General features: G+C 32.8%; 3 protein-coding genes across 4 annotated transcripts; 2 read left to right on the top strand and 1 right to left on the bottom strand.

The window, feature by feature from the left end:
* Positions 1-28: 28 nt before the first annotated feature.
* On the top strand, positions 29-989 carry Blos3 (Biogenesis of lysosome-related organelles complex 1, subunit 3). Of its 2 annotated transcripts, none has more exons than XM_076397126.1 (4): positions 29-248; positions 341-404; positions 457-564; positions 626-989. In XM_076397126.1, the coding sequence occupies exons 1-4, from the start codon at positions 174-176 to the stop codon at positions 886-888; spliced, it is 510 nt and encodes a 169-aa protein (XP_076253241.1). In that variant the 5' UTR covers positions 29-173; the 3' UTR covers positions 889-989. The 2 variants fall into 2 exon arrangements, with proteins under 2 accessions (XP_076253241.1, XP_076253250.1); XM_076397135.1 differs by having other exon boundaries at positions 31-231.
* LOC143191747 (uncharacterized) lies at positions 940-23,420 on the bottom strand. The gene is made up of 9 exons (XM_076397113.1): positions 23,273-23,420; positions 23,001-23,219; positions 20,935-21,017; positions 19,240-19,529; positions 19,015-19,178; positions 16,642-17,088; positions 5,071-5,567; positions 1,927-3,071; positions 940-1,430 (listed from the first exon to the last, which is right to left on the bottom strand). The coding sequence occupies exons 1-9, from the start codon at positions 23,297-23,299 to the stop codon at positions 1,018-1,020; spliced, it is 3,285 nt and encodes a 1,094-aa protein (XP_076253228.1). The 5' UTR covers positions 23,300-23,420; the 3' UTR covers positions 940-1,017.
* Positions 11,153-14,171, top strand: LOC143194295 (uncharacterized). Its single transcript, XM_076400978.1, has 2 exons — positions 11,153-11,574; positions 13,412-14,171. Exons 1-2 carry the CDS (start codon positions 11,227-11,229, stop codon positions 13,988-13,990), a joined length of 927 nt encoding a protein of 308 aa, XP_076257093.1. The 5' UTR covers positions 11,153-11,226; the 3' UTR covers positions 13,991-14,171.
* Positions 23,421-23,456: the final 36 nt, after the last annotated feature.

Genomic DNA, 23,456 nt, shown 5'->3' with positions numbered 1-23,456 from the left:
CCTATTTCGTACAAAATGTCAAAATTACATTGTCATTATTCGATCATTCATTTAAAATGTGAATGGTTAGAATTTTTAAAAGATGTATATGAATTGAGATATCTGATACATTTATTCTATAATTTTACAAAACTCAGGTATATGCAATTTATACGGTAAACATACATTACAACATGAACAACCCAGTAGTAGTTTATGGTGAAGCTTCAGAAACAGATAGCGAAGATGAAAGTAAGCCAGTTATTAAGGTGGGATTTAATGAAACAGTGATGATTATATCTAGCAATATATTTCGAAACATCAAAAAAATCTAACACCATATATATATAAACAATTTTAGATTGAAATGGTTAATTCGGTACAGGGGGCAGTGATCCCAGGGGAAGATTCTGAGTCTGACAATGGTTAGAGCACCACTAAATTGTTTTGAAATTTCTTATAAACAATAATTTTTAGAAAATGATGCGAGTATTGCAAGTGCTGTTTCTGCATTGCATATCTTAAATCTATCAACTGATTCTAATGAAAACATCGATTATGACACATTATTTCAACAAAAACTCAGTAAGTCTTTTTTCAATACATTATTGAAATAGTATTTCTACTTTCTGCTATGATATTTTAGAAGAATCTAACACATCTTTGTATAATAATCTAGAACATTTTGTTCAATCTACAATAAATGAAGCTGGTAAAAGTTTGGATTCAATTGAACAACACCTCTTGAAATCACAAATAACCCTCCAAGGAGCTGTGTCCTCCCTGAAATTGCTCAGTGTTAATTCATTAACATTAAAAAATAAATTACATTCCCTTTTATCTTCAAAGTTTTTAAATAACATAACTGTAACAAAAGATGAAAATGTTTGTAGCAGTACTGGTATGTAAGACTGTTTGAACAATAATCAAGATAACACAATTTAGTAAATATTTATGTGATTTAATGTATTCAAAATAGACATAAAATATTATAAATTGATTATACATGACTGTTTTTTTTTCGATTTACATTTTTTTTTAAATTAGTTGTTCACAGTCACATGATTTTTCCTTCATTGTACTATCCTTTTTTGATTTTAATTCCTGTATTGTTTGTTTTAAAAAATTAAGCGAAGCACTGTCCAGAAAATGAGCACACTGGCAGTCCTCAGAATCTGTAGTTGATGATTCTGTAAGTGTTTTCATTGTGCCTGCATCCTTAACATCCACACAAATACAAGGGTTTTCCACACAACCTCCAAGGCATCGTTGATTATTCTGTTGGCTAGGTCCAGCCTGCATGTTATATTGTGAACAAATTTCCACCATACAGTTACATTCTTTCATTGGACATGTGCTGCATTTTACAATACTTGTTTCAATGTTAGTGAGACTATTTAAAATTTCACCAGCTATACATTCAACTGAATTGCCCTGAACACAAGGTGAACCTGAAAAAAAAAAATTTCTTAATGAGCAAGAGGAAATTTTTAATATAAGTTTCACGTCATATTAAAATAATTAATTTAATGAAAGAAGATGGGTAAAGATTAGCCTTTTTCTTTCAGTAAATTATTTTGAGAACTGTTTTTGATTATCTGATAACTATTCAGCTACAGCATCTGAACTGTGTCAGCATATCCAAGGTATCTCATTTGAGTACAATTAGGACAGTACTCTAAGTACCATAGTACAGATGTAACATGGGCACAGCAACTAGCAACTCTGACTAATGTCGCACAGATTGTTATTGGAATGAAAGTATGAACATACACTATTTTAACATAGTATTCTTCATAAGGTATAAATTCCGAGAAATAAGCCAATTTTAACACCATGCTTTAAGGAAGAACTTTGTTTTTAATATTGCCCAAATCATTAAAAATGTTGAAACTACTTGATTTAAAAACTAATTATCTAGAAAGGTTAATTAATTAATGGTAATACCTTTTATTTTCCTCTCCAGATTGATGATCAGGTTATTGATAGCTGACTTTAAAATATTATTATCCGATGTGAGCTTGTGGATGTAATCCTTTAATTCTATTACTTCGTATGATGCGTCTTGTAATTTCTGTTGTAAAGAATTAACTTCTTTCTCCTTTTCTTTCCAGCGTTGAGTTACCGCTTCCATCATTCCGCATTTCCTTTCTCTTTTACCATTGGGGCTATCATTGACATCGGGTCGGCATTTTTTAATTTGTTCGGAAAGCATGGATTTGATATCTTTGTATTCTTTACGCAGATTGTTGTATTCGTCCCGTGATATTTGCGCTTGTTTACATGTCACGTCGCATTGTTTCTTCAACTTCTTGACTTCCTGGCATTTCACGTCGTAGTTCTTTTGTAAATCTTGTAATTTTCCTTCGTTTTCCATCGACTTTGTCAGATTCGCTACGTTTGATTGTCTTTTGGCTTTTTCGTATTGTTGTCTCAGTTCTTCGCTCTCGATGCATTTGGCAGCGTAAATCCTTTTTAGTTCCTCATGAGATCGACGTAGATTTTGCAATGCGTCCGTATCTTGAACCAGTGAGGCCCTGTTTGATTTTTCGACGTTGGCGATTTGTTGATATTTCGATCTCTCCTTGGCTAAAGCATCATTTTCGGAAACTTTGCTATCGTACTGAGCTTTTAACTCGTCATAGGCTGTTTGGAGATTTCGTAGCCGTTCCGCACTAACCATGCTTAGTCTTTTCGAGCAGTTTCTCGCATTTTCGACTTCCAGCTCCATCTGCAGCTTTTCGGCGTTTAATTCTCGCATGGCGACATCATTATCTGCGGCGACTTTCGTTAACTGCTTTTTCAAATTATCGTTTAATTCTTGTAAGCGTCGCTTCTCATCTATACACATCGGGCAATTTTTCCCCGACGGATCGTTCATTTTAGCGGACTCCTTCGTGGCCTTCTCTAACTGTTGCTGAAGATCCTGGACTCTGTTGTTATGACCGGCTCGTTCTTTTTTCAGGCATTCGTTTTCACAGACTAATTTCTTCAAGTCTTCGTCGAATTGCTCCATGGTTTTGTTAAAATTATCCATGGTGTCTTCTAGTTCGGCAATAGTGCATTGTTTTCTGGTCAGTTCCATACGTAATCTAAATTAGATCATAAATATATTTCATGTTATTATTGGGTTGGTAATAATATAAATTCACATAAAGTTATTACACAAGAGAACATAATACTGTGGTAGAACGTAATACAAAATTGTTTTGAAAACATCTTTAAAAAATTCTGTATGTATTGGTCAAACATAGTTATGGTTTCTCCCTGAAATCGTATTAGAAATGAAATAATTCGTTTAAGATGCGAAAATCAGTGCACATTGTAGATAATTGTTTGGACATGTCTGTCAAATGATAAGTGAAATCGACCTTTTACATTAAAGATTCAGGGAATAGCTCTGTAACAGAAAAGGATGAAGATCATAGAAAGCGATCTGAAAAATAAGAGACAGATATATGTGGCAAAATTTAATTGAGAATATTCGTCCTGCGACGTCAACAGGCATATTGATTGAGAAGTAGACAGTATACCTCAGCACCGTCCATAGATTGATGATCCTGATGATGAAAGTAATTAACATTCAGCTGTATGGTTGTGTTTCAAGGTAAACCAAATATAATAAAAGTTGCATACACTCGAAGCATTATGAAACAGGTATTAAAACAAAGTTTTCAGTTAAATAAGGAAAATAAAAAGCAAAATGGTGAACTCTCAATCAACAACTAATAAAGAAATTAACTGAAATTATTGTAACATTTAATAGTAGATGGATATGAAAAGAAAATCTTATTTACAGAAGCACAGCTCCCTCTCTATTTTAGCAATCTTTTTAATAATTTATACTAACTTATAGAAAAGAGCAAATATATTGAAGTTATGGGAACACATTTTTTTTATTGAACGACATTGCATTGTGAATAAGAACATGTTACACATATGTACTTTCTCTTTCTTTTTACTCTCATTTACCTGGAAGGTGCCACAAAACATGTGGTTCAGCTACTACATTGAATATTGGAAAAAGTTTTTCTCGACAAATAATGTCGGCTTAAAATACTGGACGCTCGTTGTGTGAAGTGCACAAATTCTTATCTCACTTTAATTTTGAAAAATTGGATCTGACCTGAAGAAATGTTTTAAAAAAAGTCCAGCAAAATGATCAAGTTGGTAATTATAACTCTTGTGGGCCATTTACACAAATTTAGCTACAAAGTGTGCTCAATATATGCATTGGGAATTACTAAAACGTGAAAAATATGACGAATCAAATCAATAAGGATCAATAACAATGAAATCTAATATTCTACAACGTGTCGTAATAGGTGATGAAGAATGGACAATGTACGGCATTCAAAAGCGCCAAAGATCGTGGAGAAAGGATGGTGAACCGTCCCAAAACATTTGTGAAGCTAAGATTGGCGTCGAAAAAGATAGTTCTGTGTAGTGAAACTTGTGATATTACTAAAAATTACAAAAAATCTACTCTGCTTCTTGTCTAACGTGATGTTAGGAGTGATATTTTTGTCATTTCGCTGCAACGCAAAATTAATATGACAATGGACAGATTTGGAGCCATTGCCATACAAGCTGTATTTTCCCTAATCCATTTGTAGATTTTGTTGACCACTACTTGTACTTATTCTACAGCCTAACTAGAGATGTTTTGCCACGATAAAATGTCCCAAGTACTGTTTCTTTTGTTGTTGGGATATCAGCAGTATAGAACAAGTATCAGTCAAGAGAAAAACCAAGTTGTTGTATATTGATCATTTCATTAGTTCGTTTCAAAAGTTTAGATAGGTGTATTAAATAAATAAATCTGTTTGTTAAAATAATCTCGGAATATCAATTAATAACCTAAAATATCAACAGGTCCCAAGACACTACCCTGTTTCATGAGAAACTCTCGAAAAGATATGATTCCAGCAAGACAGTAATTCCGCGATTAGAACCAATCACGTGGTTGAATTTTATATTTCCTATTGTAAAAACACTCAAGATAATATTTGTATTTTAATTAAAACGAAGGTCCTATTTTGACCAGCCCTGTCTAAGTCACATGTTTAGAAAAAAGTTTCAATTTGTTACCTTTCAATTTCTTCTCTAGTATTCTCGCATTTACAATCTTTCCGTTGTTTCAACTGATCCAGCAGCTGTCGCTTTTCCTTTTCCAGCTGTTGAATTTTTTGTAAAAAGACATTGTTTTCCTCCGTTGCGCTTCTTCTGATGTTATCCAATTGGTTGGCCACGGATTGTATTTGCTTCGTTTTGGCGTCGTGTTCTTTCAGGAGCACGGCCACTTGATTCTGGGAATGTTCCACCATACCTTGCAACTTGGCCGTTTCCGCGCCGTTTTCCTTCTTGATCCGCTCAATTTCCTTCTTTAAATTCTCGTTTTCTTCGTTTATCGTCTGCATTTCGTTCAGCTGGTCGCCTACGTGGGTTCGAAGGTCGTCGGCCTCCTTGATTTTCGCATCCAAGGCCTGATTGGCTTTCAGTAGGTCATTTTTAAGAACCTCGTTCTCTTTAACTAGTCTCGGTAATTCGGTGTTGGATACTTGATTACCAACATCGCACTTCACTGGCTGTAAAATTACCCGACAATACAATGGTTAAGTATTAGATCTACAAATTAATTTTAAAGTATTTACAATAGATGGCATTACTGTGTATTAAATCGCATCGGGTATATTTTTAACCAACTTCGCGTTGAATCTTCGCTGACAGGCTTTACTTATCAGTATGTCATTTCGTCGAGGTGTGAACAAACAACAATGTTTTTCAGTGCGTTGAAAATAGAAAGTTTTACTTTTTAACTTCAATTGCAAGAAGGCGACTGAAGGTCATTGAAAACTGTGTGGAGCTTATGACAACCATACTCCGTCGATTTCAACATGTAAATACTGGTTACGTTTTAAACGTGGTGATTTTGACACCGAAGATAATGAGCGTTATGGACAGTTAAAGACTGGGATTTGAATGGGCACAAGAAACCAACAGCTTGGATAGTTTGTGTAAAGAAACATTGAGAGGCGTATAGTCATGTGTGAAATGTTGTTTCAAGGGCAAAATTGGTAAGGTTTTTTGCATCGTATTGTTACTGATGAAAAATGGACCCTTACGATAATCCAAGGCGAAAAAATCATGGGAACCACCTGGCTATACAACAGCATCAACGACAAATCCGAATATCCATGAGACCAAGCCAATATTAGGTTTTTGATAGGATCAGCGTGATGCGGTAGACTGCTGGTAGATAAAACTGAATGAAATCATCAATGGGGATTGATATAGACTACAATCGTCAAGTTTAAGCCGAGTACTGTGCGAAGAATGGCCAAAATACGAGCAAAGACATAACAATGTTATTCATGACAACTGACAGCATCTGACAAACTGACTTCGGCAGTGCGACCCCACCCGCCATATTCTCTAAACCTTGCACCTTTTGTTTCCTACTTGTGCCGTGATATGAGTTGTGACTTGTCTGAGTAGTGCTTCATTTTTCGTATCTTATGAAGATATCAAAAAATGGGTGAATTTATGGATAGCCTCGAAAGATACATTGTTCTTTCGGGATGGAATTTTTTAATTGCCTGAAAGTTGAAGAAAAGTGGCGGCTTTCGATAGATAATACCTTTAGTAAAACACATTGTACCGATTTTTCATAATACTGCTTCAAATTTTAAAAAGCCTTTCAAACTAATTTATAGACCTAGTACTACCAAACGAAATGTTAGGTGAGCCAAAAAGTGCGCCTCGTTTCTTAGCAAGTATTTTATAGGATATATAAAAAAGATATATTCAGATAAATTGGTACAATGTATCAGATGTTTGCATGTATTGTGATGATATTTTCACTGTAAAATTTATTTATTAAGAAAAAATAATAGAATACATATTAATCAAAATATTTTCCACCTTTTTCTGCAACCTTTTTTTCCGTCTTCCTAACAATATAGCAATACCATGTCGACAGAAGTTAGTTTAGCAGCGATCCAGTCGTCAATTCATTTTTGCACTTCTTCAGGATTTTGAAACCCTGTCCTAGCCAAGCCATGTTGCATCGGTCTGAACAAGCGGTAGTCAGAAAGTGCTATGTCCGGTAAGTATGCTAAGTGAGCGTTGTTATGCAAGAGAATGACTTTACGTTTGTTGCCCGCTATTGTCTGTGTTTTTTATAACAATACGTCATTTAATTTATTCAATAGACATCGATAGACATTTGCAGTAACAATTTTGAATAAACCTTTAAAATTGGTATTTAATTTTAAACGTTTTTAATTTATTTATTTTTTTTAAATATCGAGTTTGAGCTTGATTTTCGTCCAATGAGATATCCATTAATATCAAAATCAACAATTTCATATCCTTGAAACCTAAACCGACAATATAATGACATACATGGGATATGATGTACCGCCATAATTTTTTAACTGTGTTTGATTAGTTTCGGCAGCATACTTCTTCAAAGCAAACAAAAATATCCATGAATGGCGTCTGGATACAATGAATAATTCAATAATACTAAATGCAAAACTGTCTTTTAGGCAGGGAAATGTCAAAACCAACGAATTTTAGTTAGATTTTACACTAGATCGCTGATCAAAATACATGCAAACATCTAATATAACATTTACTATGTCACCAAAATGCTAGTTCTAGAGCTTCAAAAACTATTGGCCCTCCGTAAAGATTTAAGGTGCTATTAAACAAAGATGCATGCAGAACTATAACTGAGTTGGCTGAAATCTTGGTGGTGATTCAACAAGCAATTGCAAACCGTGTCAAGGCCGCCAATATATGTTGTTGAAACAAAGAAATTTTTTTATTTGAGAGACATTGAAATTTTTCATCTGAAATTGTTGAGTAAACCCAACCATACATAAAATTTGAAGAAAGAAAACTTGGAATTAGTTTTCAATGGGATATCTTCCCATCGCTGTAATTCTGATGATTTCTGCTAAGGAAAGTTTCAGTGATCTAATGATATTAAAGTTACAAAAAATACATACATATACAAGACATGGACAAAATAATATGAACACAATTTTTATATATTATTAAAGTGTTGAGCCAGAATTTGCTTTGCACAGCTACAGTTCTTCGCCGAATAAATTCATAGAGTGCTTGAATAGTTTCCAACGGAATATTATCCCATTCTTGTACCAAAATATCCGCCAATTCCATGATGTTGGAGAAGGATATCTAGTCTTCTCTGCTCTAAACCTCCCCATTATGGTTTATTTATGTTGATATGTCATATTCTTCCAAGTATTAAGTTCAGCAGTCAGGTGATCAGGTTTTATGATCGTTGTACCAGTTCTTTCGCAGCTTAACGTTGGCTTCCGTTATAAAGGATTTCACAATCACGGTCTTTCTATGAATATTAGCCTTGTGGTGCACCCGTCGTACTGTTTTTGTCAAAACAGTATTGCTCAAGGCAGTGTTGACTTCTGCTATCACTTTTGCCGCAGTAGTTTTATCCCGTCTGGACATAATTATTTTTGATGTCCCTCGGTCTCCGTCGGTTTGGGTTACGCCCAATATTCCTATTCGCCAGTAATGTTTTACGATGTTTTGTGTATGCCGTTATTACCGTGAATACGGTAGCTTATGAAAAACAAAACCATTCAGCGCCAAGACTTTTCATATTTTGAAATCTGAGATATCACACATTTCACCGATCACTTGTTTTAACCATCGTTGACAAAGTTTTAATAGAGCGTATAATGCACTGAAATATAACCTATAATCTATTCAAAGTTTATTTGTATATGCGTCATCGATATTTGTGACGTCAAAACGTCGCAATGTTGCCGCATCAACTCTGAGTTTTAGTTCAGTTTGACTTTAACACACAACAAAATTGTAATCTAAATAAAATAATTGAACAAAATTGTTATTAAATATAATTTATTTTAACATAATACATCTAAAAACTACAGTTAATTATACAGCCACAATAGTTTATAGGTTAGACTTATAACCTCTTATAACTATTGTTTGCAAGAATTTTGCATACAACTGCGACTTTGATAGGCTCATTCGTTTACGTGTTAGAAATAATCAGACAGCATTGTGTCTCTTTTTAACTCGAATAAAATAAGAAGAAAAATATTGTCTTGATGACGCATATACAAAAAAAAACTTTGTATAGACTGTACGAGACAGCGTGTATTACATGTAACAAAATAGTTATTAAAAATAACAGTGAACTCACGTCATCAAGACGTTTAATATTTGCCTGCCGCAAATTTGTTGCGTTTTAGAATCGTTTCGAAAATGCGTTTAAGAATCCGACAATATTTTCCTTCTCATTTTATTCTAGTTAAAAAGAGATACAATGCTGTCTGATACGTTCCAACACGTAACCGAACCAGCTTGCCAAAGTCGTCCGGTTGTCAAACGTCTGCAAAATTCTTCAAAATATTAGTTATAATACTGCAGGTTATAAACCGACAAACATTATTTTAATGCTTTGCTTGTTATGATAAATTTCAAATCACTGCTTATTATTACTCTGATTGAAAATGCCGAAGCCAGACAGACCAGATTGCGTCTCTAGTCAGTTATTTCGAACAGGAACGAGATCATGGTGGCCCCTCTTGCCAGTTACATTTTACTGTTGCACATGAAGCATTTTTGTTGTTAAATATTAAGTTGCTGCGGTTTTTATTGAAAATGGAAAATATCCATATAAAGCTTAGTTATATACAGTTGTTTGAGGGATGTAGAATATCCCTTGGTACATTGTTGGGTAATATATCATTTAAATGATGTAAAGATAATCCCGAAGAAGTCTAATGGAACTTCAAGACATTGCTTTTAAAAAAATATAATTTTTAAAAGCATATAATAAAATCAAGAAAGATTTATTACTTCATTTATAGTGTATTTAGATGATACATGGATATTTCAGAATTGGACATTGAGTGACTCATAACAAGATGATAATAAAAATAGTGTTAAGACAATTAAACTTGATAAAAAATGGTAAATATTGGGATAACAAATGATTTGGTTTTATTAGTCATAACGTTTATTAATAATTCATTGCAGATACATTGTTATTCATGCTGAAAACAGGACTGATTAATAACACCTTCAGCTTGAATGAACTCGATCAGATTCATTGAAGAAGAAATTAATAAATGATGATATCGTGAAGAAATAGTAGATAGATTCGTATTTAACAGCTTATTTGTTCATTTGAATTAAACTGTCTGAATATGGGATTCATTGTTGATAACTGTAGGAAATCGTATTATAGAATGTGAGAGACTTATGTGCATAGATATTGTTAAATATATGATATATCGATACAAGAGCCAGTGTAGAAAAGAAGAAGAGTTAGTAGAGGGCGCTGTAATTTGTATGGAGTCTGTATAAAAGTCCAGGGATCCAAGGCCATAGGTGGTGTTATAAATTGAGTCCCGTCCCGAATCATAAGTGATTCCTAATAGATATGTGTAAGTGAGTGATTAAGACGAATTTTATCGAGAAATATGTATAGTGTTAGTAACAGAACAAAATAAGAAGAGATAGAAATATAATAAAAATATATTAAAATAACTTTACAAGGAAAGGTTGTTCGAGAGGAAACAAGAACTAAATCTAAAAGGTAAATATGCTCTCTAATGAAAGCAAAATACATTACTTGGATATACAATTGTTAATTAGGTGTATTAGGCTACCACTACATAAAAAACGCGACTAAAGCTCTACCTATACTAGTATAGAAAAGAGTTCGATCTAAATATAATTAAACACACAAACCAACCTACAAACCATTATAACTGTATAATTAATTGTAATTTTAAGATCTTCGATAATATATGCATTATGCTGCATATAGATCCAGTCAACGAGAGACAACGAATGGATTATTTTTAGTTGGACGGTTTGACAACGGCCAACAAAGGTTTGTTGGCATTCGCTTGCAATCCGTAGAGTGTCGGTTACATCAAAAGAAACGAATGGAATCGACGAATGTGATGTGGACGGTAGGTAAATACACTCTAATCGCCGCCGCCGTTGAAAAACAGGGATTTATGCGCAACGGACGTGCGCTCCTAACAACAACTGCAATATGTACGTTTCATCGAAGGCCAACGAATGTTCGGTATCCAACGCCGAATCTCATTCGTTATCCTTCGTTCGCCCGATCTATACACAGCATACTGCGTTTTTAGACAGTGAAGGCAGTGCACGTGTTTTATTGTTGGTTTTGAGTAGTTAAACATGGCGAATGAAAAAAAAGTGTGGTCAAACGACAAGTTATTTTTATTGATAGACTTATATAGAGAAAGGCCTCGTCTATGGAACCCCAAACATTCGGAATATAAACTTAAAACAAAAAGGAATGATGATTGGGCAGAAATTGCGAAAATACTTGATGACAATGTAACGGATATAAAAAAGAAGATGGAATCATTGTTGACTTCATTTAGAAGAGAGCGACAAAGATGTGAAGATAGCAACAGGTCAGGTTCGGGTACTGGGGAGATTTATAAATCAAAATGGTTCGCTTTTGCAAAAATGATGTTTCTTCGTGACAAGTTTACACCTCATGTAACCGACGATACTATGGTAAGAACACATTCGTATTTATTTAGAATATAAATATATTTTCAGAGACTAGTAATTAATATAGTACTGTACTAAGGCATTACATAAGTAAAATCTAAAAAAAATTACAACTTAAAGTATATATGATTACGCATACACATTTTGCCAAGGCACTATTGGCCTATTGTTGCAAAATATTCTGCAAATTCCGTTCGTACTTCTTCACTGGCAAGGGCAATCCTTCGTGGTACGTTCTTTAATGGCAAATATGACGTTAAAAGTTCCGTTAAGTCTTCTATACGCCAAGTGCCTTGTGTGAGAATTCCATTATTATCTCGATCAAAACTAACTCGAGATGAGTAAATATCTCTAGATATTTTGTTTTTCCTTAAGAAATTGTGTAATTACACACATGTCATTATTGTGGCACTGGCTCGTGGCTGAAGAAGTCACAAATACGAAAGGATCCTTCATTTTGCGGTATGGAAACACAACATTTTTGGCAAATATAATCATAGAGTAATAGAGATACAACTCAATAGGGGACTCTGGCGCAAAGTTTTGCTTTGCCCAACATCCAGAGGGCGCCATAATGGGCCATTCAAATAATTTGATTGGTTAATTTAAATATCCATTATAGGCACCTGTAAGAATAATATTTTACTGTGAAGACATTCGATAGACTCGTTAGTAATGTTTGGCACGTAACAGCTGTGACGTCATGTTTAATTGACCAATGAAATTTAAATAAAAGGCAATCTTTTCTTTTTTCTTCGAACACCTTGGTTGTGGGCCTGGAACGATGGAAATAGGCACTACATATATAATAAGATAGTTTAGAAATTAATGGTGACAATTATGAACAGAAATGTAATTGACTCCTTCAATTTACCTTCTATAGCATTTTTATTTTGATCAACTACCCTTTGTACATATTGTGGGCTCGTGGTATTATTTTCACCATCACTAAATTGTTCATAAGTACTTAAAGGAAAGTTTAAATGTATCACAAAAATGTCTAACGTGGTAACGATCATAAATCTGTTTCATGTTTAACCCAACCAGTTTAGGATTTTTAATGTTTTCTACTCATTTCTTAAAGATCCTCGGGTATTTTTTAACGGAAAACGATGATGCATTTCCTCACTATATGTGCATCCGGGCACACAACACTTCCTAGAACTAGAATGCATTTCAACTACCAATTTGTAAATACCAATAAAATAAAATAATAATTTAATGTATAAACTTTCTAAAAAGCTAACCACACTGGTTCTATTCTATTCTCTATATAGGGCACATTGAAAATGGCGTACAAAATAAAGAAACCACAGAACGAAATGAACCAATCAGATCCCGTCGCGACTCTTAGCATAGCGAATAAAACTTAGTAATATGCTAAAGGTAGCGACATCTACATGTTGGACATCGCGAAACATTTCTCTAAAATTGCCTATGAAGTTAAATCTTTATATCTCTATGAATATAATTCATTGTCTTGTAGTTGGTTGTAAAATGGAGTATTTTTAAAGATACCACCGTCAGAAATTATCCCTTGGCATCCTACATTCACGTGTATAAAATCACGTGTTGAAGTAGTTACTACCGCCATGTATTGTATTTTGTAAAGCACAATGTTTTCGATCCAATGTGCTATTAAATATTTCTGCAATTCGTCTCTATAGTATCTGAAGGAACCTGAAATGAAAAATTACACTATAAACGTTAAACAAATAATGAAATAGTCACTTTACAAGTAAATCTTTGCATTATCTTCTAATCACATTTCACCACCGAAACATATTAATATTAGTGTATCATCGTTAATAAGTTCTGTTAATACTTGACGTTTTCTTAGGATTCTTCAACTGAGGAGATGATGATTAAAACTGAAGTTAATAGTAATACTGAAACACTGAAAACTGCGCCCCCCGATGTAACGAAACCAAGTACAAGCAAAACATTTAAATCACGGAAGAGGGCTAAGTTAGTGAAACAAAATCTGGCAACACAGAGATCTAACGAAGCGTACAATATTCTACAAGAAACTTTAAAAAGAAGAGATCAAAAGGATAATAGCTCCACATTTGGAGAATATGTTGCCAATAAACATAGATGTTATAGTTCATATACGAAGAGCATTGTTGAACATTTAATTACCAATATTTTGTTTGAGGCCGATATGGGAATGTACGAGAAATCTGGATCTAATTGCCAACATTTTACGGCTCCAACGCATTCAGAATTTTTACGTTCTGCTTCAAAGTCACCAACGTTTTCGAGCACACCATCTCCTGTTCAGCAAAGGATTTCCTCAAGAACTCCAACACCAACTTGTGATCAAATTCACAACAATCAACAAATCGACTATTGTTCTGAAGAACCTATACATGCCCCTTCTGGGTCTCACAATACGGTCTCCACTCAGAAATTATAAAACCATCAAATATGTCTTAACATATTTCATTAGAACATAATGCTACAATTCAAATCGCTAATGAGGAATTATGAGGATGTAGAAATGCTACTATCGTATCAGAGGATCAGGCATAAACTGTATTTTGTTATTTATTAATTTACGATAAATACCTACATAAATAAATACAATAATATTTTTATTGAGTTTGTTTTTTTCCTAACATCATGTAACATAAAACAAATCATTTGTGTTATTACTTCCCATCGTCGGTTTGATATCAACAACATTTTGTCTGGAAATTTGTTTAATTTAGTTTACGTTATACATCGACTATTTATTTTAAACTCACTAATGATATAGCTACAAATTATTTTTTATACTTACTTTGATGTAACTTTGCAAACTTTTTATAACAGCTTTATATAACTCGGGAACTGTGGAAGAAATCACTTGTTTTGAAATTTTAAGAAAATATGAAATGCTGGTGTATGAATCTCCAGATGCTAAAAATCTTAGGGTGATTTCTAATGGCTCCTTCGTTGAAATAGCTTCACGATAATTCGTATTTTGTTCCGATATAGCTATTTCAGGACCGATAACATTTACTAAACACTCAGATCATTTTGCAGACATTCTACAAAAGCTATGAATAAGCCATATTCCGTTTCGACTTGTAAATCGGTCATCAGTTGGCTTCCACTACGGGTATTTCTATTTTTAAATAACGTCGTCCACCAGGATACGTAACTCTACAACCATCTCTGGATTTGGCGCATGCGCATATTAGTGCATGCGTCCACCCAGCTTTATTTACTTTTTTTTTAATCAAGCTGGTAAATAGGTTCATGAGGTAAATAAAAATGGTAAAATTTTTTCAAAAAAAATATTGAATAAAACGAAAAAATAAAAATATAATTAATATATGTCCAACCACTCTATTTTTAGAAAAACATTATATTACACATCATTATTTTTTATAAATAAATATACACAAATTTTATAAACAATTGATTTAATGTTGAATATATATATATATATATATATATATATATATATATATATATATATGTATATTCAACATTAAATCAATTATATATATATATATATATATATATATATATATATATATATAAGGAGGGAAATAAACATTGAAAAAGTTATTTCAAACACATTATATTTTTTAAAAAAATTATTGAATAAGATGAAATAATAAAAACAATTTATATATGCCTTTCTATTTTTATAAAAAGACCATATATAAATTAATTTACATATTCGAACAATTGACAAGATCTCCAAGAACCATACAAATAAACATTACCATAAAAAGGACCAAAATAATTTAGATCAAATCCAGGCAATATAGTTAAAAACCAAACAAAGAACCACCAAAACCAAAAAAAGAAAAACCACCACTATATATGAAAGCAGAGATGTTCCTAAAAATCCCCAAATATGATCTACTATGATCGTTACTATTCTTGATCCACAAACCCCATTAATGAACTAACTCGAGCTTTCGAATAATGCATTGTAATTTGCTTCTCATTAGATCATTAGGGTGTCGTTGATAATTTTATATTTTGTTTATTTGATCCAGATCTAATTTTTGTTGGCAAATTTAATTATTTCATAGAAATCACTGTACACTGTTCTTACATTCTAAGAAAATGCTATCTAATTTCTTCTTCTCTGATTCTCTGAATTTCACATTCTTCGACTTTCACACTCAACAAATTCTAGCTACTTCTTACCATAAAATAAAATTTAAATCATTACTACAATATATTGTGTTTAAAATAAATGTCTAATTATTGCCAATTAGTAGAGTTTTTTGCTACTATTCTTAATGAACAAACCTTATTAATGACTTGACTAATTCCATCACAACAAGAATCACTTTTTTCTCTGTTCTTGTTATCATTACATTTTGGTATATGTTGATACCTATTCGATGTCGTTGAAAAGTACCTGTTATAAATTTGGCAGCTAACATTTTCACTATAAATAAAACTGTTGCTGTTTGGATTTTATAACTTTTAAAAATTTAACCTTACATTCGGCACTCACCCTTGTTCTTCCATATTTTAAAACCAATGTATGTTAAACCACCAAGAATAACACAACAATTTAATTACTATTACTATAGAATTATTAATATAACACAAAATCTAAATATTCTAGATTTTCTTGTTGTTTTGACTTGATCGACTGTACCGATCCACGCGAAAAGAATGTACCGCCATTAGGAAAGGGAAGAAACATAGTTTATTATTTTCTATGGTTTTCTCTGCAGGTTAGTGCGCATGTGCCAAATCCGGGAATATTTTTTAAGTAATCTATCCTCAAGAAATATTATATGTACGTTTCATCAAAGGTCAACAATTATAATGTTAAAATAAATTATATTTCATAACATTATTTTTGTTTCATTAATTTATTTCAATTGTATATGGTATAATTTTGTTGTACATCAAAGGCAATATGAACTAAAACTCAGAGCTGATACGGCAACATTGCCACGTTTTTTGTACGTGATAAATTTAGATGACGTGAGTTCACTGTTGTTTGATTGAACGGAGTATATATTGTATGGTGTTCATGTTATTTTGTTTATCTCCTGTATATTCAAAACTATGGATTACTATTTCAAACCCCTGATAGTTTACCTGTTTCGTCGCTTCTTGAAGTTCATGTTCCAATATTTTCAGTTTTTTGCTCAGATCGAAGTTCTGGTCAGTCAGAATGCCAATATTTCTACAGAGCACTTCATGTTCCTCGTCGACATGACTAATCTGGGTGACTTTCTCCATCAGTTCGCGTCTCATATCGTTTATGGTCCCCTCTAGCTCGGCTATTTTCTCCATATACGTGATATCGGCGTTGCAACGGCAATCATTCAGTCGACTGTTGTCCTCCATCAACTTTTCCAGCTTGTCTGTCATATTCTGAGCTTCCGCGTTTAACGCATTAATGGTCTCTTTTAGTTTCTTTTCTTTCAGTCGGTAATTGTCCAGTTCGTTTTCGGTTTCGTGCAATTGATTTTTCAGGGCGTCGCATCTATGATCGCACTCTTCGTTCAATTTTTTTAATTCTTCTTTTAACTGGACCACATTCTAAAATTCGTATGGTTGTTAATATCAGTATTTATAAGTAAACAAAATGATATTCCGAATTTCTTATGGTTTGAAATGACAAATGAAGCACAAGAAGATGGAGATAAATCTGGCGAATAAGCTGGATTTTGAAACAAATGGGAAATGATATCGATCAGTGAAAAATGTTTTTCTTCTGTAAACTAACGTAAATTTCTGTGTCATTTTGTAACGATATTTTTCAAGATTAATGTAATAGGGTAAAAAGATTAAAATTGTGAATGATAAATATTAAAATACTTTTGACTGTTTTTATGGCAATAATAGGTTTTTTATTGACTTTTTGGTTTCAATCCAACTCTCTAGATTTTTGTTCAAGTGTTTTGATTGTCAAGACTTCTTTCCTAAAATCTTGAAAACTAAATTTATATTCGAAAGATTCCAGAAATTGAACCTATTCGAAAAGATTTGAAAAAGTTTTTACAGTGGCAGTTAAATTTCGTAAAAAATATTAACCGTAGAGAGGTGATAAACTATATTCAATATTTACACTAAATACTTCCAATAGATACATTTTCTTCTTTCTTCCAATAAAAGACTGAAAATTTTAGGAATTGACACCATATGCGGGAAACCCATATTTCTAGATCCTAACAAAAGATATATATTTCATTCTAACTTCAAAAAATACAAATACAGTACTATAACTTGAAATTCAATACACAAGAAAGAATGTATTTTATCTGAAGATATTTGGATAAAAAACTAGCTAGAATGAGAGAAATAATTACACTAACTGCTACAACAACTTTACAAATTTTAGTTTAGAAAACCCATTATGTTTTTAGCATGCTCCTAAAATGATATTACTTGATTTACATCAGTTACATTTAAATATTCTGCTATACCTGCATCACTTATCCCCTCGGAATCTGTTCAAAATCTGCCCAAATTGTTAACAATGGAAGAAATCTCATCATGGGAGAAAAGCTGAACATGTATATTACATTTTTGAATAGCAATTGAAAAATCTTTCCGGCATAGCATTTATTTTATTTAAAAAGTTGTAGTAGTTATTGTGTCATCATGTTTAATTATGTCATGGATTAGTTTTTTTCTATGATTAGGTAGGTAGATATTATTTTTTTTATAATTTTAATATATTATTTATGGTTATTGTATTTATGGTCTTTAATTTTAGGTTTTGTTTAAGTTCTATTTTATCATATATATTTATTATAGTATGTTGTTTAAAAGTAGCAATTAACATATTAAAATACGATAAAACATTTGTGGGGTTATTATTCCATTCCTTTTTACAGATCCACAAAACATTCAAATATAAAAGTAAATCTACTTTCTTTAAAATGAAATAATTCTTTGCAGGTTACATTTAAAATTAACTGCTCTAGGCAATTATCTCCGTCTCTTTCACAATTTATACAGGAATGAATTTCATCACTATGTTACTAACCATTAAATAACCTGGTTCAAAAAAGAAAAAATAATCTGTCATCAAGACTGCTTAGCAATTGACCACTTTTTACTACCGATTGTTTCAGTCGCTATTTTTGGTTCTACTTATTTTATTACTTTTTACCAGTGACTATTTCAATCGTCTAACATCACGAATAAAAGAAAACAGTCGAACCATGCATTTGAAGTTCAAAAATAGTAATTATTATTCTGTCCCTAGTTTTTGACTATCGACTCTTTTGCGACTATCGACTATTTCGATTGTTTTCAGTTCCCAACGCTAGAAAATATATAAATCCAAATTAAATTATTACAAACGTCCACCTTACACTCAAACTAACACAAATTTAGCTTACCGTATATCACTCATACGTCATCAAGTTCAGAGAAACTATATTGAATAGCAAGATGTATTTCAAACCATAAGAATAAACCATATTATTTGCAGTAACAAAACTTAATTATCAATACCTGAAGATTGTTCTTATTCTCAGCTGTTATGATACCCAGTGTATCGGAAAGTCTTTGATTACTATTGGTTACGTCGTTCAAATGATTCAACACCGTACATTTACATAAAGTCACTGATTGTTGAGTTTTCATCATACCTAAGGTCCTTGATTCCAAGGCACTCCCTGAAAATCCCCGTGTTATTTATTTTTTTAGTAAAATACGCGTTAATTCAAATTAGCCTACCAAAGTTTTTCGACGAGTCCATGGTGTCGGTATAAACGGAAAAATCAGGCGTACAAGAACAGTCGGTGAATTCGTCGTCCTTGCGATGAAGCAGACTGATCATACGCTGATTCTCCTCCTTGTATTTTTCCAGCAGCTGGTTCAAACAAATGATCGTCTCTTTTTGATAGTTCGTTTCTGATTTTTCGAGTAAAAAATCTCCGCTTTCCACGGTATTGAACTCAGCTACACGACTTGAGGTTATCACTTCTTTATCTTGAGTTTGCGGCTTCGACTGGCATATGATTTGACTAATAAACGGTGGTAATATGAATTAAATTCTGCGGCCCTTATTTTACGAGGGTTGGCTTTTATATTACGGCATTTAAAACCAAAAACAATTACTCACAATAAATAAAGGTTATTCGTTGCGTGTTTCTTAACCAATTTGAACGCTTTCACAGCTGGCATTTTAAATAAAACACCCACTATTTTAGGTGAAATGACAATAACTAAAGAAGTTACTATGGTTTATCCAAAGAAGTTTTGTACATACGTCATCAAGATGTTTAATGTATTGCCTGTCGCAATTTGTAGATTCGTTCTGGAATCAGACAGTATTTTCCATCTCATTTTATTCTAGTTAAAAACAGACACAACGCTGTCTGATAAGTTCGAACGTGTAACGGAACTAGCATGCCGAAGTAGTCCGGTTGTCAAACGTATTGAAAATTCTTAAAACAATAGTGATAAGAGGCTATAAACTGGCAAACGTTGTATTAATGCTTTGCTTGTTTCGATAAATATCAAATCGTTGCTTATTATTATTCTGATTGAAAATTCTGAAATCAGACAGAACAGATTGTGTTTCTAATCAGTTACTTTAAACAGGAACGAGATAATGGAGGCCCCCACTTTTTTGGCATAAGCATTTTCACTGTTAAATATTAATTTGTTGCGATTTTTATTGAAAATATTTTAACGTATTGCAGTAGCACTGAATATTAATATAGACACGGTCACTGAAATATCTTAAAAAATTAAAAATATAATCTTGAATTCACCAAAAATAAATCGTCGTCATACGAAGCGGGTGACGGATCAAGATCAGCTTGATGTTAGCTCTATCAGGGATTAAATTTATGACATGTATTTAAACAGTGGGTAGTTTTTCACTACAAACATAATTTAATCCAATTATTTCAAAGGAAACAGTGCGAAAAGTATCGAAGAGTTCGAATGGAACTCCATACATTGCTTTTAAAAGAATACAATTTTTAAAAGCATATAATAAAATGAAAGAAGACTTATTATTTCAATTTATGTGTTTAGATGAGACACGGATATTTCAGGATGGGACCAATATACCTAATGGTCACTCATGGCAAGATGATCAGTCACATGATGATCTCACATTACCAACTCATGCAGAGTGTCAATCGTCGGAACCACAAAAGATTTACGTTACATTCGCAAATGTCAAATTATGCGAATGAAAACACCATTATGTAGATGATATGTACCATTATGTATAAAATAATTACTTGAAAATATTCACCACTTAATTCTATGTTTAATGATGATCAAGTTCTTGGAAATAACACTTGCTGGTAAGAACAGTTTCCGCTGGTCGAAATATTACGTTTCCCATATAAAATTCACTACAATATACACAATCCCAAAATATAAAAGACAACCCTCGAATGATCAACTGACCTTTTTCGTAAACATATAGAAAACGGTTCTGGCTCATTATTTTCATTTGATTTCTGCTCGTTTTTGCACAGCTGCTCTTTGAACTGAAACCAATCATAATTTATTAATTAAATATCATCACTTTTATTTCCGCCATTCTCCGTTATTTAAGCTAAATGTAATAGGCTACAAAAAAATAAAATTATTATTATATCTAGACCAGGAATAACGCATGGACTGAAAAGACCGGGACTAACACATAGATGGCGACAATACAAATATAATAATAAAATTATGTGACATATACACAAAATAAAATTACCAGCAGAACAAATCTAAATTAATATAACTGTTTGGGTTGGGCACCGATTTCAATATAATCAGTAATAATAATAAAGTAGTAATTAGAATAATATTCTAAATTAATAAATAGGTTTAGGTAGGTATTAAGCTAAATTGTGTCTATATAGTAGAATATAAAATGTGTGTAGTAGATAGGTTAAATAAGGTTTTTGTTTATTTTTTATTTAGTTATTATAACGTTTATTGTGTACAAATGATGTTTTAGAAGGTTTTTTTATGTTAAAAATCTGAAAAAAAGTGAATTCGTGAAGAAGTCGGTTCAATTTTTTGTTAAAAGTATTTTTTACAAATCAATTGCTAATAAACCGTGAGATATTAAATAATATATACCACTGAATAACACTGATTGATTAGCATTGTAATAGTTGCATAGTACAGTAATACATAACAGGTCAACTGAAAAATCACCGGCCTGACACATAGATGGCGCTACTAGAATTAAATTGTGGTGACGTCAGGCCTCCTCTTCTTATCGCAAACTGGCCACAGAATAATATTGACCAAAAACGATCAAGGGCACACAGAAAAATAGACAGAAGGTACATTCATCTTTCGACGTCCAAGCATCTCACATTCAATCAACAATTATCCATTCAATAATCAAACAATCATACATTTTCATGAGTTAAATAGTTGTACGAGTTAAGGGAAACATAGTTTCATTCAATAAATTACACGAAGACCTCCATAAAATCCATATGTTTTTTAGTTAGCCATAACCGTCAAAAGATGCGTGTATAAATTTGACAGCTGCCGTATCATTAGTTTGTGAATTCAACCATTGGAAAATCAACCATCAAGGATTGGTATGCTAAGTTTAAACGTGATGAAATGAGCACCGAAGGCAGTGAACGCAGTGGACGCCCAAAAGAGGTTGTTACCGACGAAAACATTTTAAAAATCCACAAAATGATTTTGAATGACCGTAAACGGAAATTGAATGAAAAAGCAGACACTGTAAAAATATCAACTGACTGTGTACATCATGACATTCATAAATATTTGGGTATGAGAAAGCTTTCTGCAAAGTGTTTGCCGCGCGAGCTCACTTTTGAATCAAGCGTAATAAACCCGAGTTTTGCGTCGATATGTGACAATGTGACTGACAATTTCACTCCGAAGTTCAAATGACAGTCATCCGAGTGGATTTCACACGATGAACCCGCTCCAAAGCGTGGGAAAACGCAACAGTCGGCTGGCAAGGTTATGGCGTCTATATATTGGGATGCGCATGAAATAATTTTCATTGACTACCTTGAAAAAAGAAGGACCAACAACAGCGACTATTACATAGCGTTATTGAACCGTCTGAAGTACGAAATCGTCGAAAAACGGCCGCACTCACAAGTCAGTGAAAATGATGTCAAAAATCCGGCCATCCATCGATCTGACCCCCAGCGACTATTTCCTGTTCTCAGATCTCGAAATAATGCCCGCTGGGAAGAAATGTTTATCGAATGAAGAGGTGATCGCCGAAACTGAGACCTATTTTGAAGTAAAGGACCAATCGTACTACAAAAATGGTATCGAAAAGTTGGAGGGTCACTATAATCAGTGTATCATCCTTGAAGGGAATTATGTTGAATAAGAAAAGACTAATTTTGCCAAAAAATGTGTTTTACTGTGGTAGGCCGGTTGGTAATTGACTTGTTAGTGTTAAAAATAATAGATCTGGTGAAAGTACTAACAATGAAACAAATAGTTTCAGCAGCAATAGACTATACCTTATTGTTAATTTCTTTAAGACTAAAATTTTGACAGGTAGCCGTGTTGTGCTCGAATCTCAACTTTTCAAACTTATCGTACAAGTTTATGTAATTCGTCTCGCATCTTTTCAGTTGGTTCTGTAGAGCTTCGATAATGGCGTCACTACCAGATTTAATCACTTCGATTTCTTTAATTTTCCTTGCATAGTTCTTACATTCAGGGCACGAATTTGACTTCTATAAATATACACAACCGTCGTTTATCCATAAACTTATTAAAACACACTTACCTCGTCTTGATGATCATTCCAAATCATCTCCTAAATGGTACGGCTTCGAATGTTATATCTCCATGTTTGAAATTTTGATTCGATGACAAGACGTTCAATGACGTTTGTTCGGAGGTAGTTTTTGATTAACGACAGTTTCTTTCAAGTAATTTTCATAATGGGACGCGTAAATTGATTCATGTTT

This window comes from Rhynchophorus ferrugineus, unplaced genomic scaffold (assembly GCF_030347505.1).
Source record: "Rhynchophorus ferrugineus isolate W39M unplaced genomic scaffold, kcgeb_rfMv2 rfM1, whole genome shotgun sequence".
Classification (NCBI taxonomy): Eukaryota; Metazoa; Arthropoda; class Insecta; order Coleoptera; family Curculionidae; genus Rhynchophorus; species Rhynchophorus ferrugineus.
This window is presented reverse-complemented; position numbering and strand designations above follow the sequence as displayed.

Bases quoted from the DNA above. Each gene is read 5' to 3' on its own strand.
- Blos3 (XM_076397126.1), top strand. From the start codon at position 174: ATGAACAACCCAGTAGTAGTTTATGGTGAAGCTTCAGAAACAGATAGC. The intron at 249-340 runs GTGGGATTTAAT...AAACAATTTTAG, and splicing joins AAAGTAAGCCAGTTATTAAG to ATTGAAATGGTTAATTCGGT. The intron at 565-625 runs GTAAGTCTTTTT...ATGATATTTTAG, and splicing joins ATTATTTCAACAAAAACTCA to AAGAATCTAACACATCTTTG.
- LOC143194295 (XM_076400978.1), top strand. From the start codon at position 11,227: ATGGCGAATGAAAAAAAAGTGTGGTCAAACGACAAGTTATTTTTATTG. The intron at 11,575-13,411 runs GTAAGAACACAT...ACGTTTTCTTAG, and splicing joins ATGTAACCGACGATACTATG to GATTCTTCAACTGAGGAGAT.
- LOC143191747 (XM_076397113.1), bottom strand. From the start codon at position 23,299: ATGATTTGGAATGATCATCAAGACGAG. The intron at 21,018-23,000 runs GTATAGTCTATT...GATTGGTTTCAG, and splicing joins TTAAAGAAATTAACAATAAG to TTCAAAGAGCAGCTGTGCAA. The intron at 5,568-16,641 runs GTAAACTATCAG...GTAATTTTACAG, and splicing joins TTCAAGAAGCGACGAAACAG to CCAGTGAAGTGCGATGTTGG.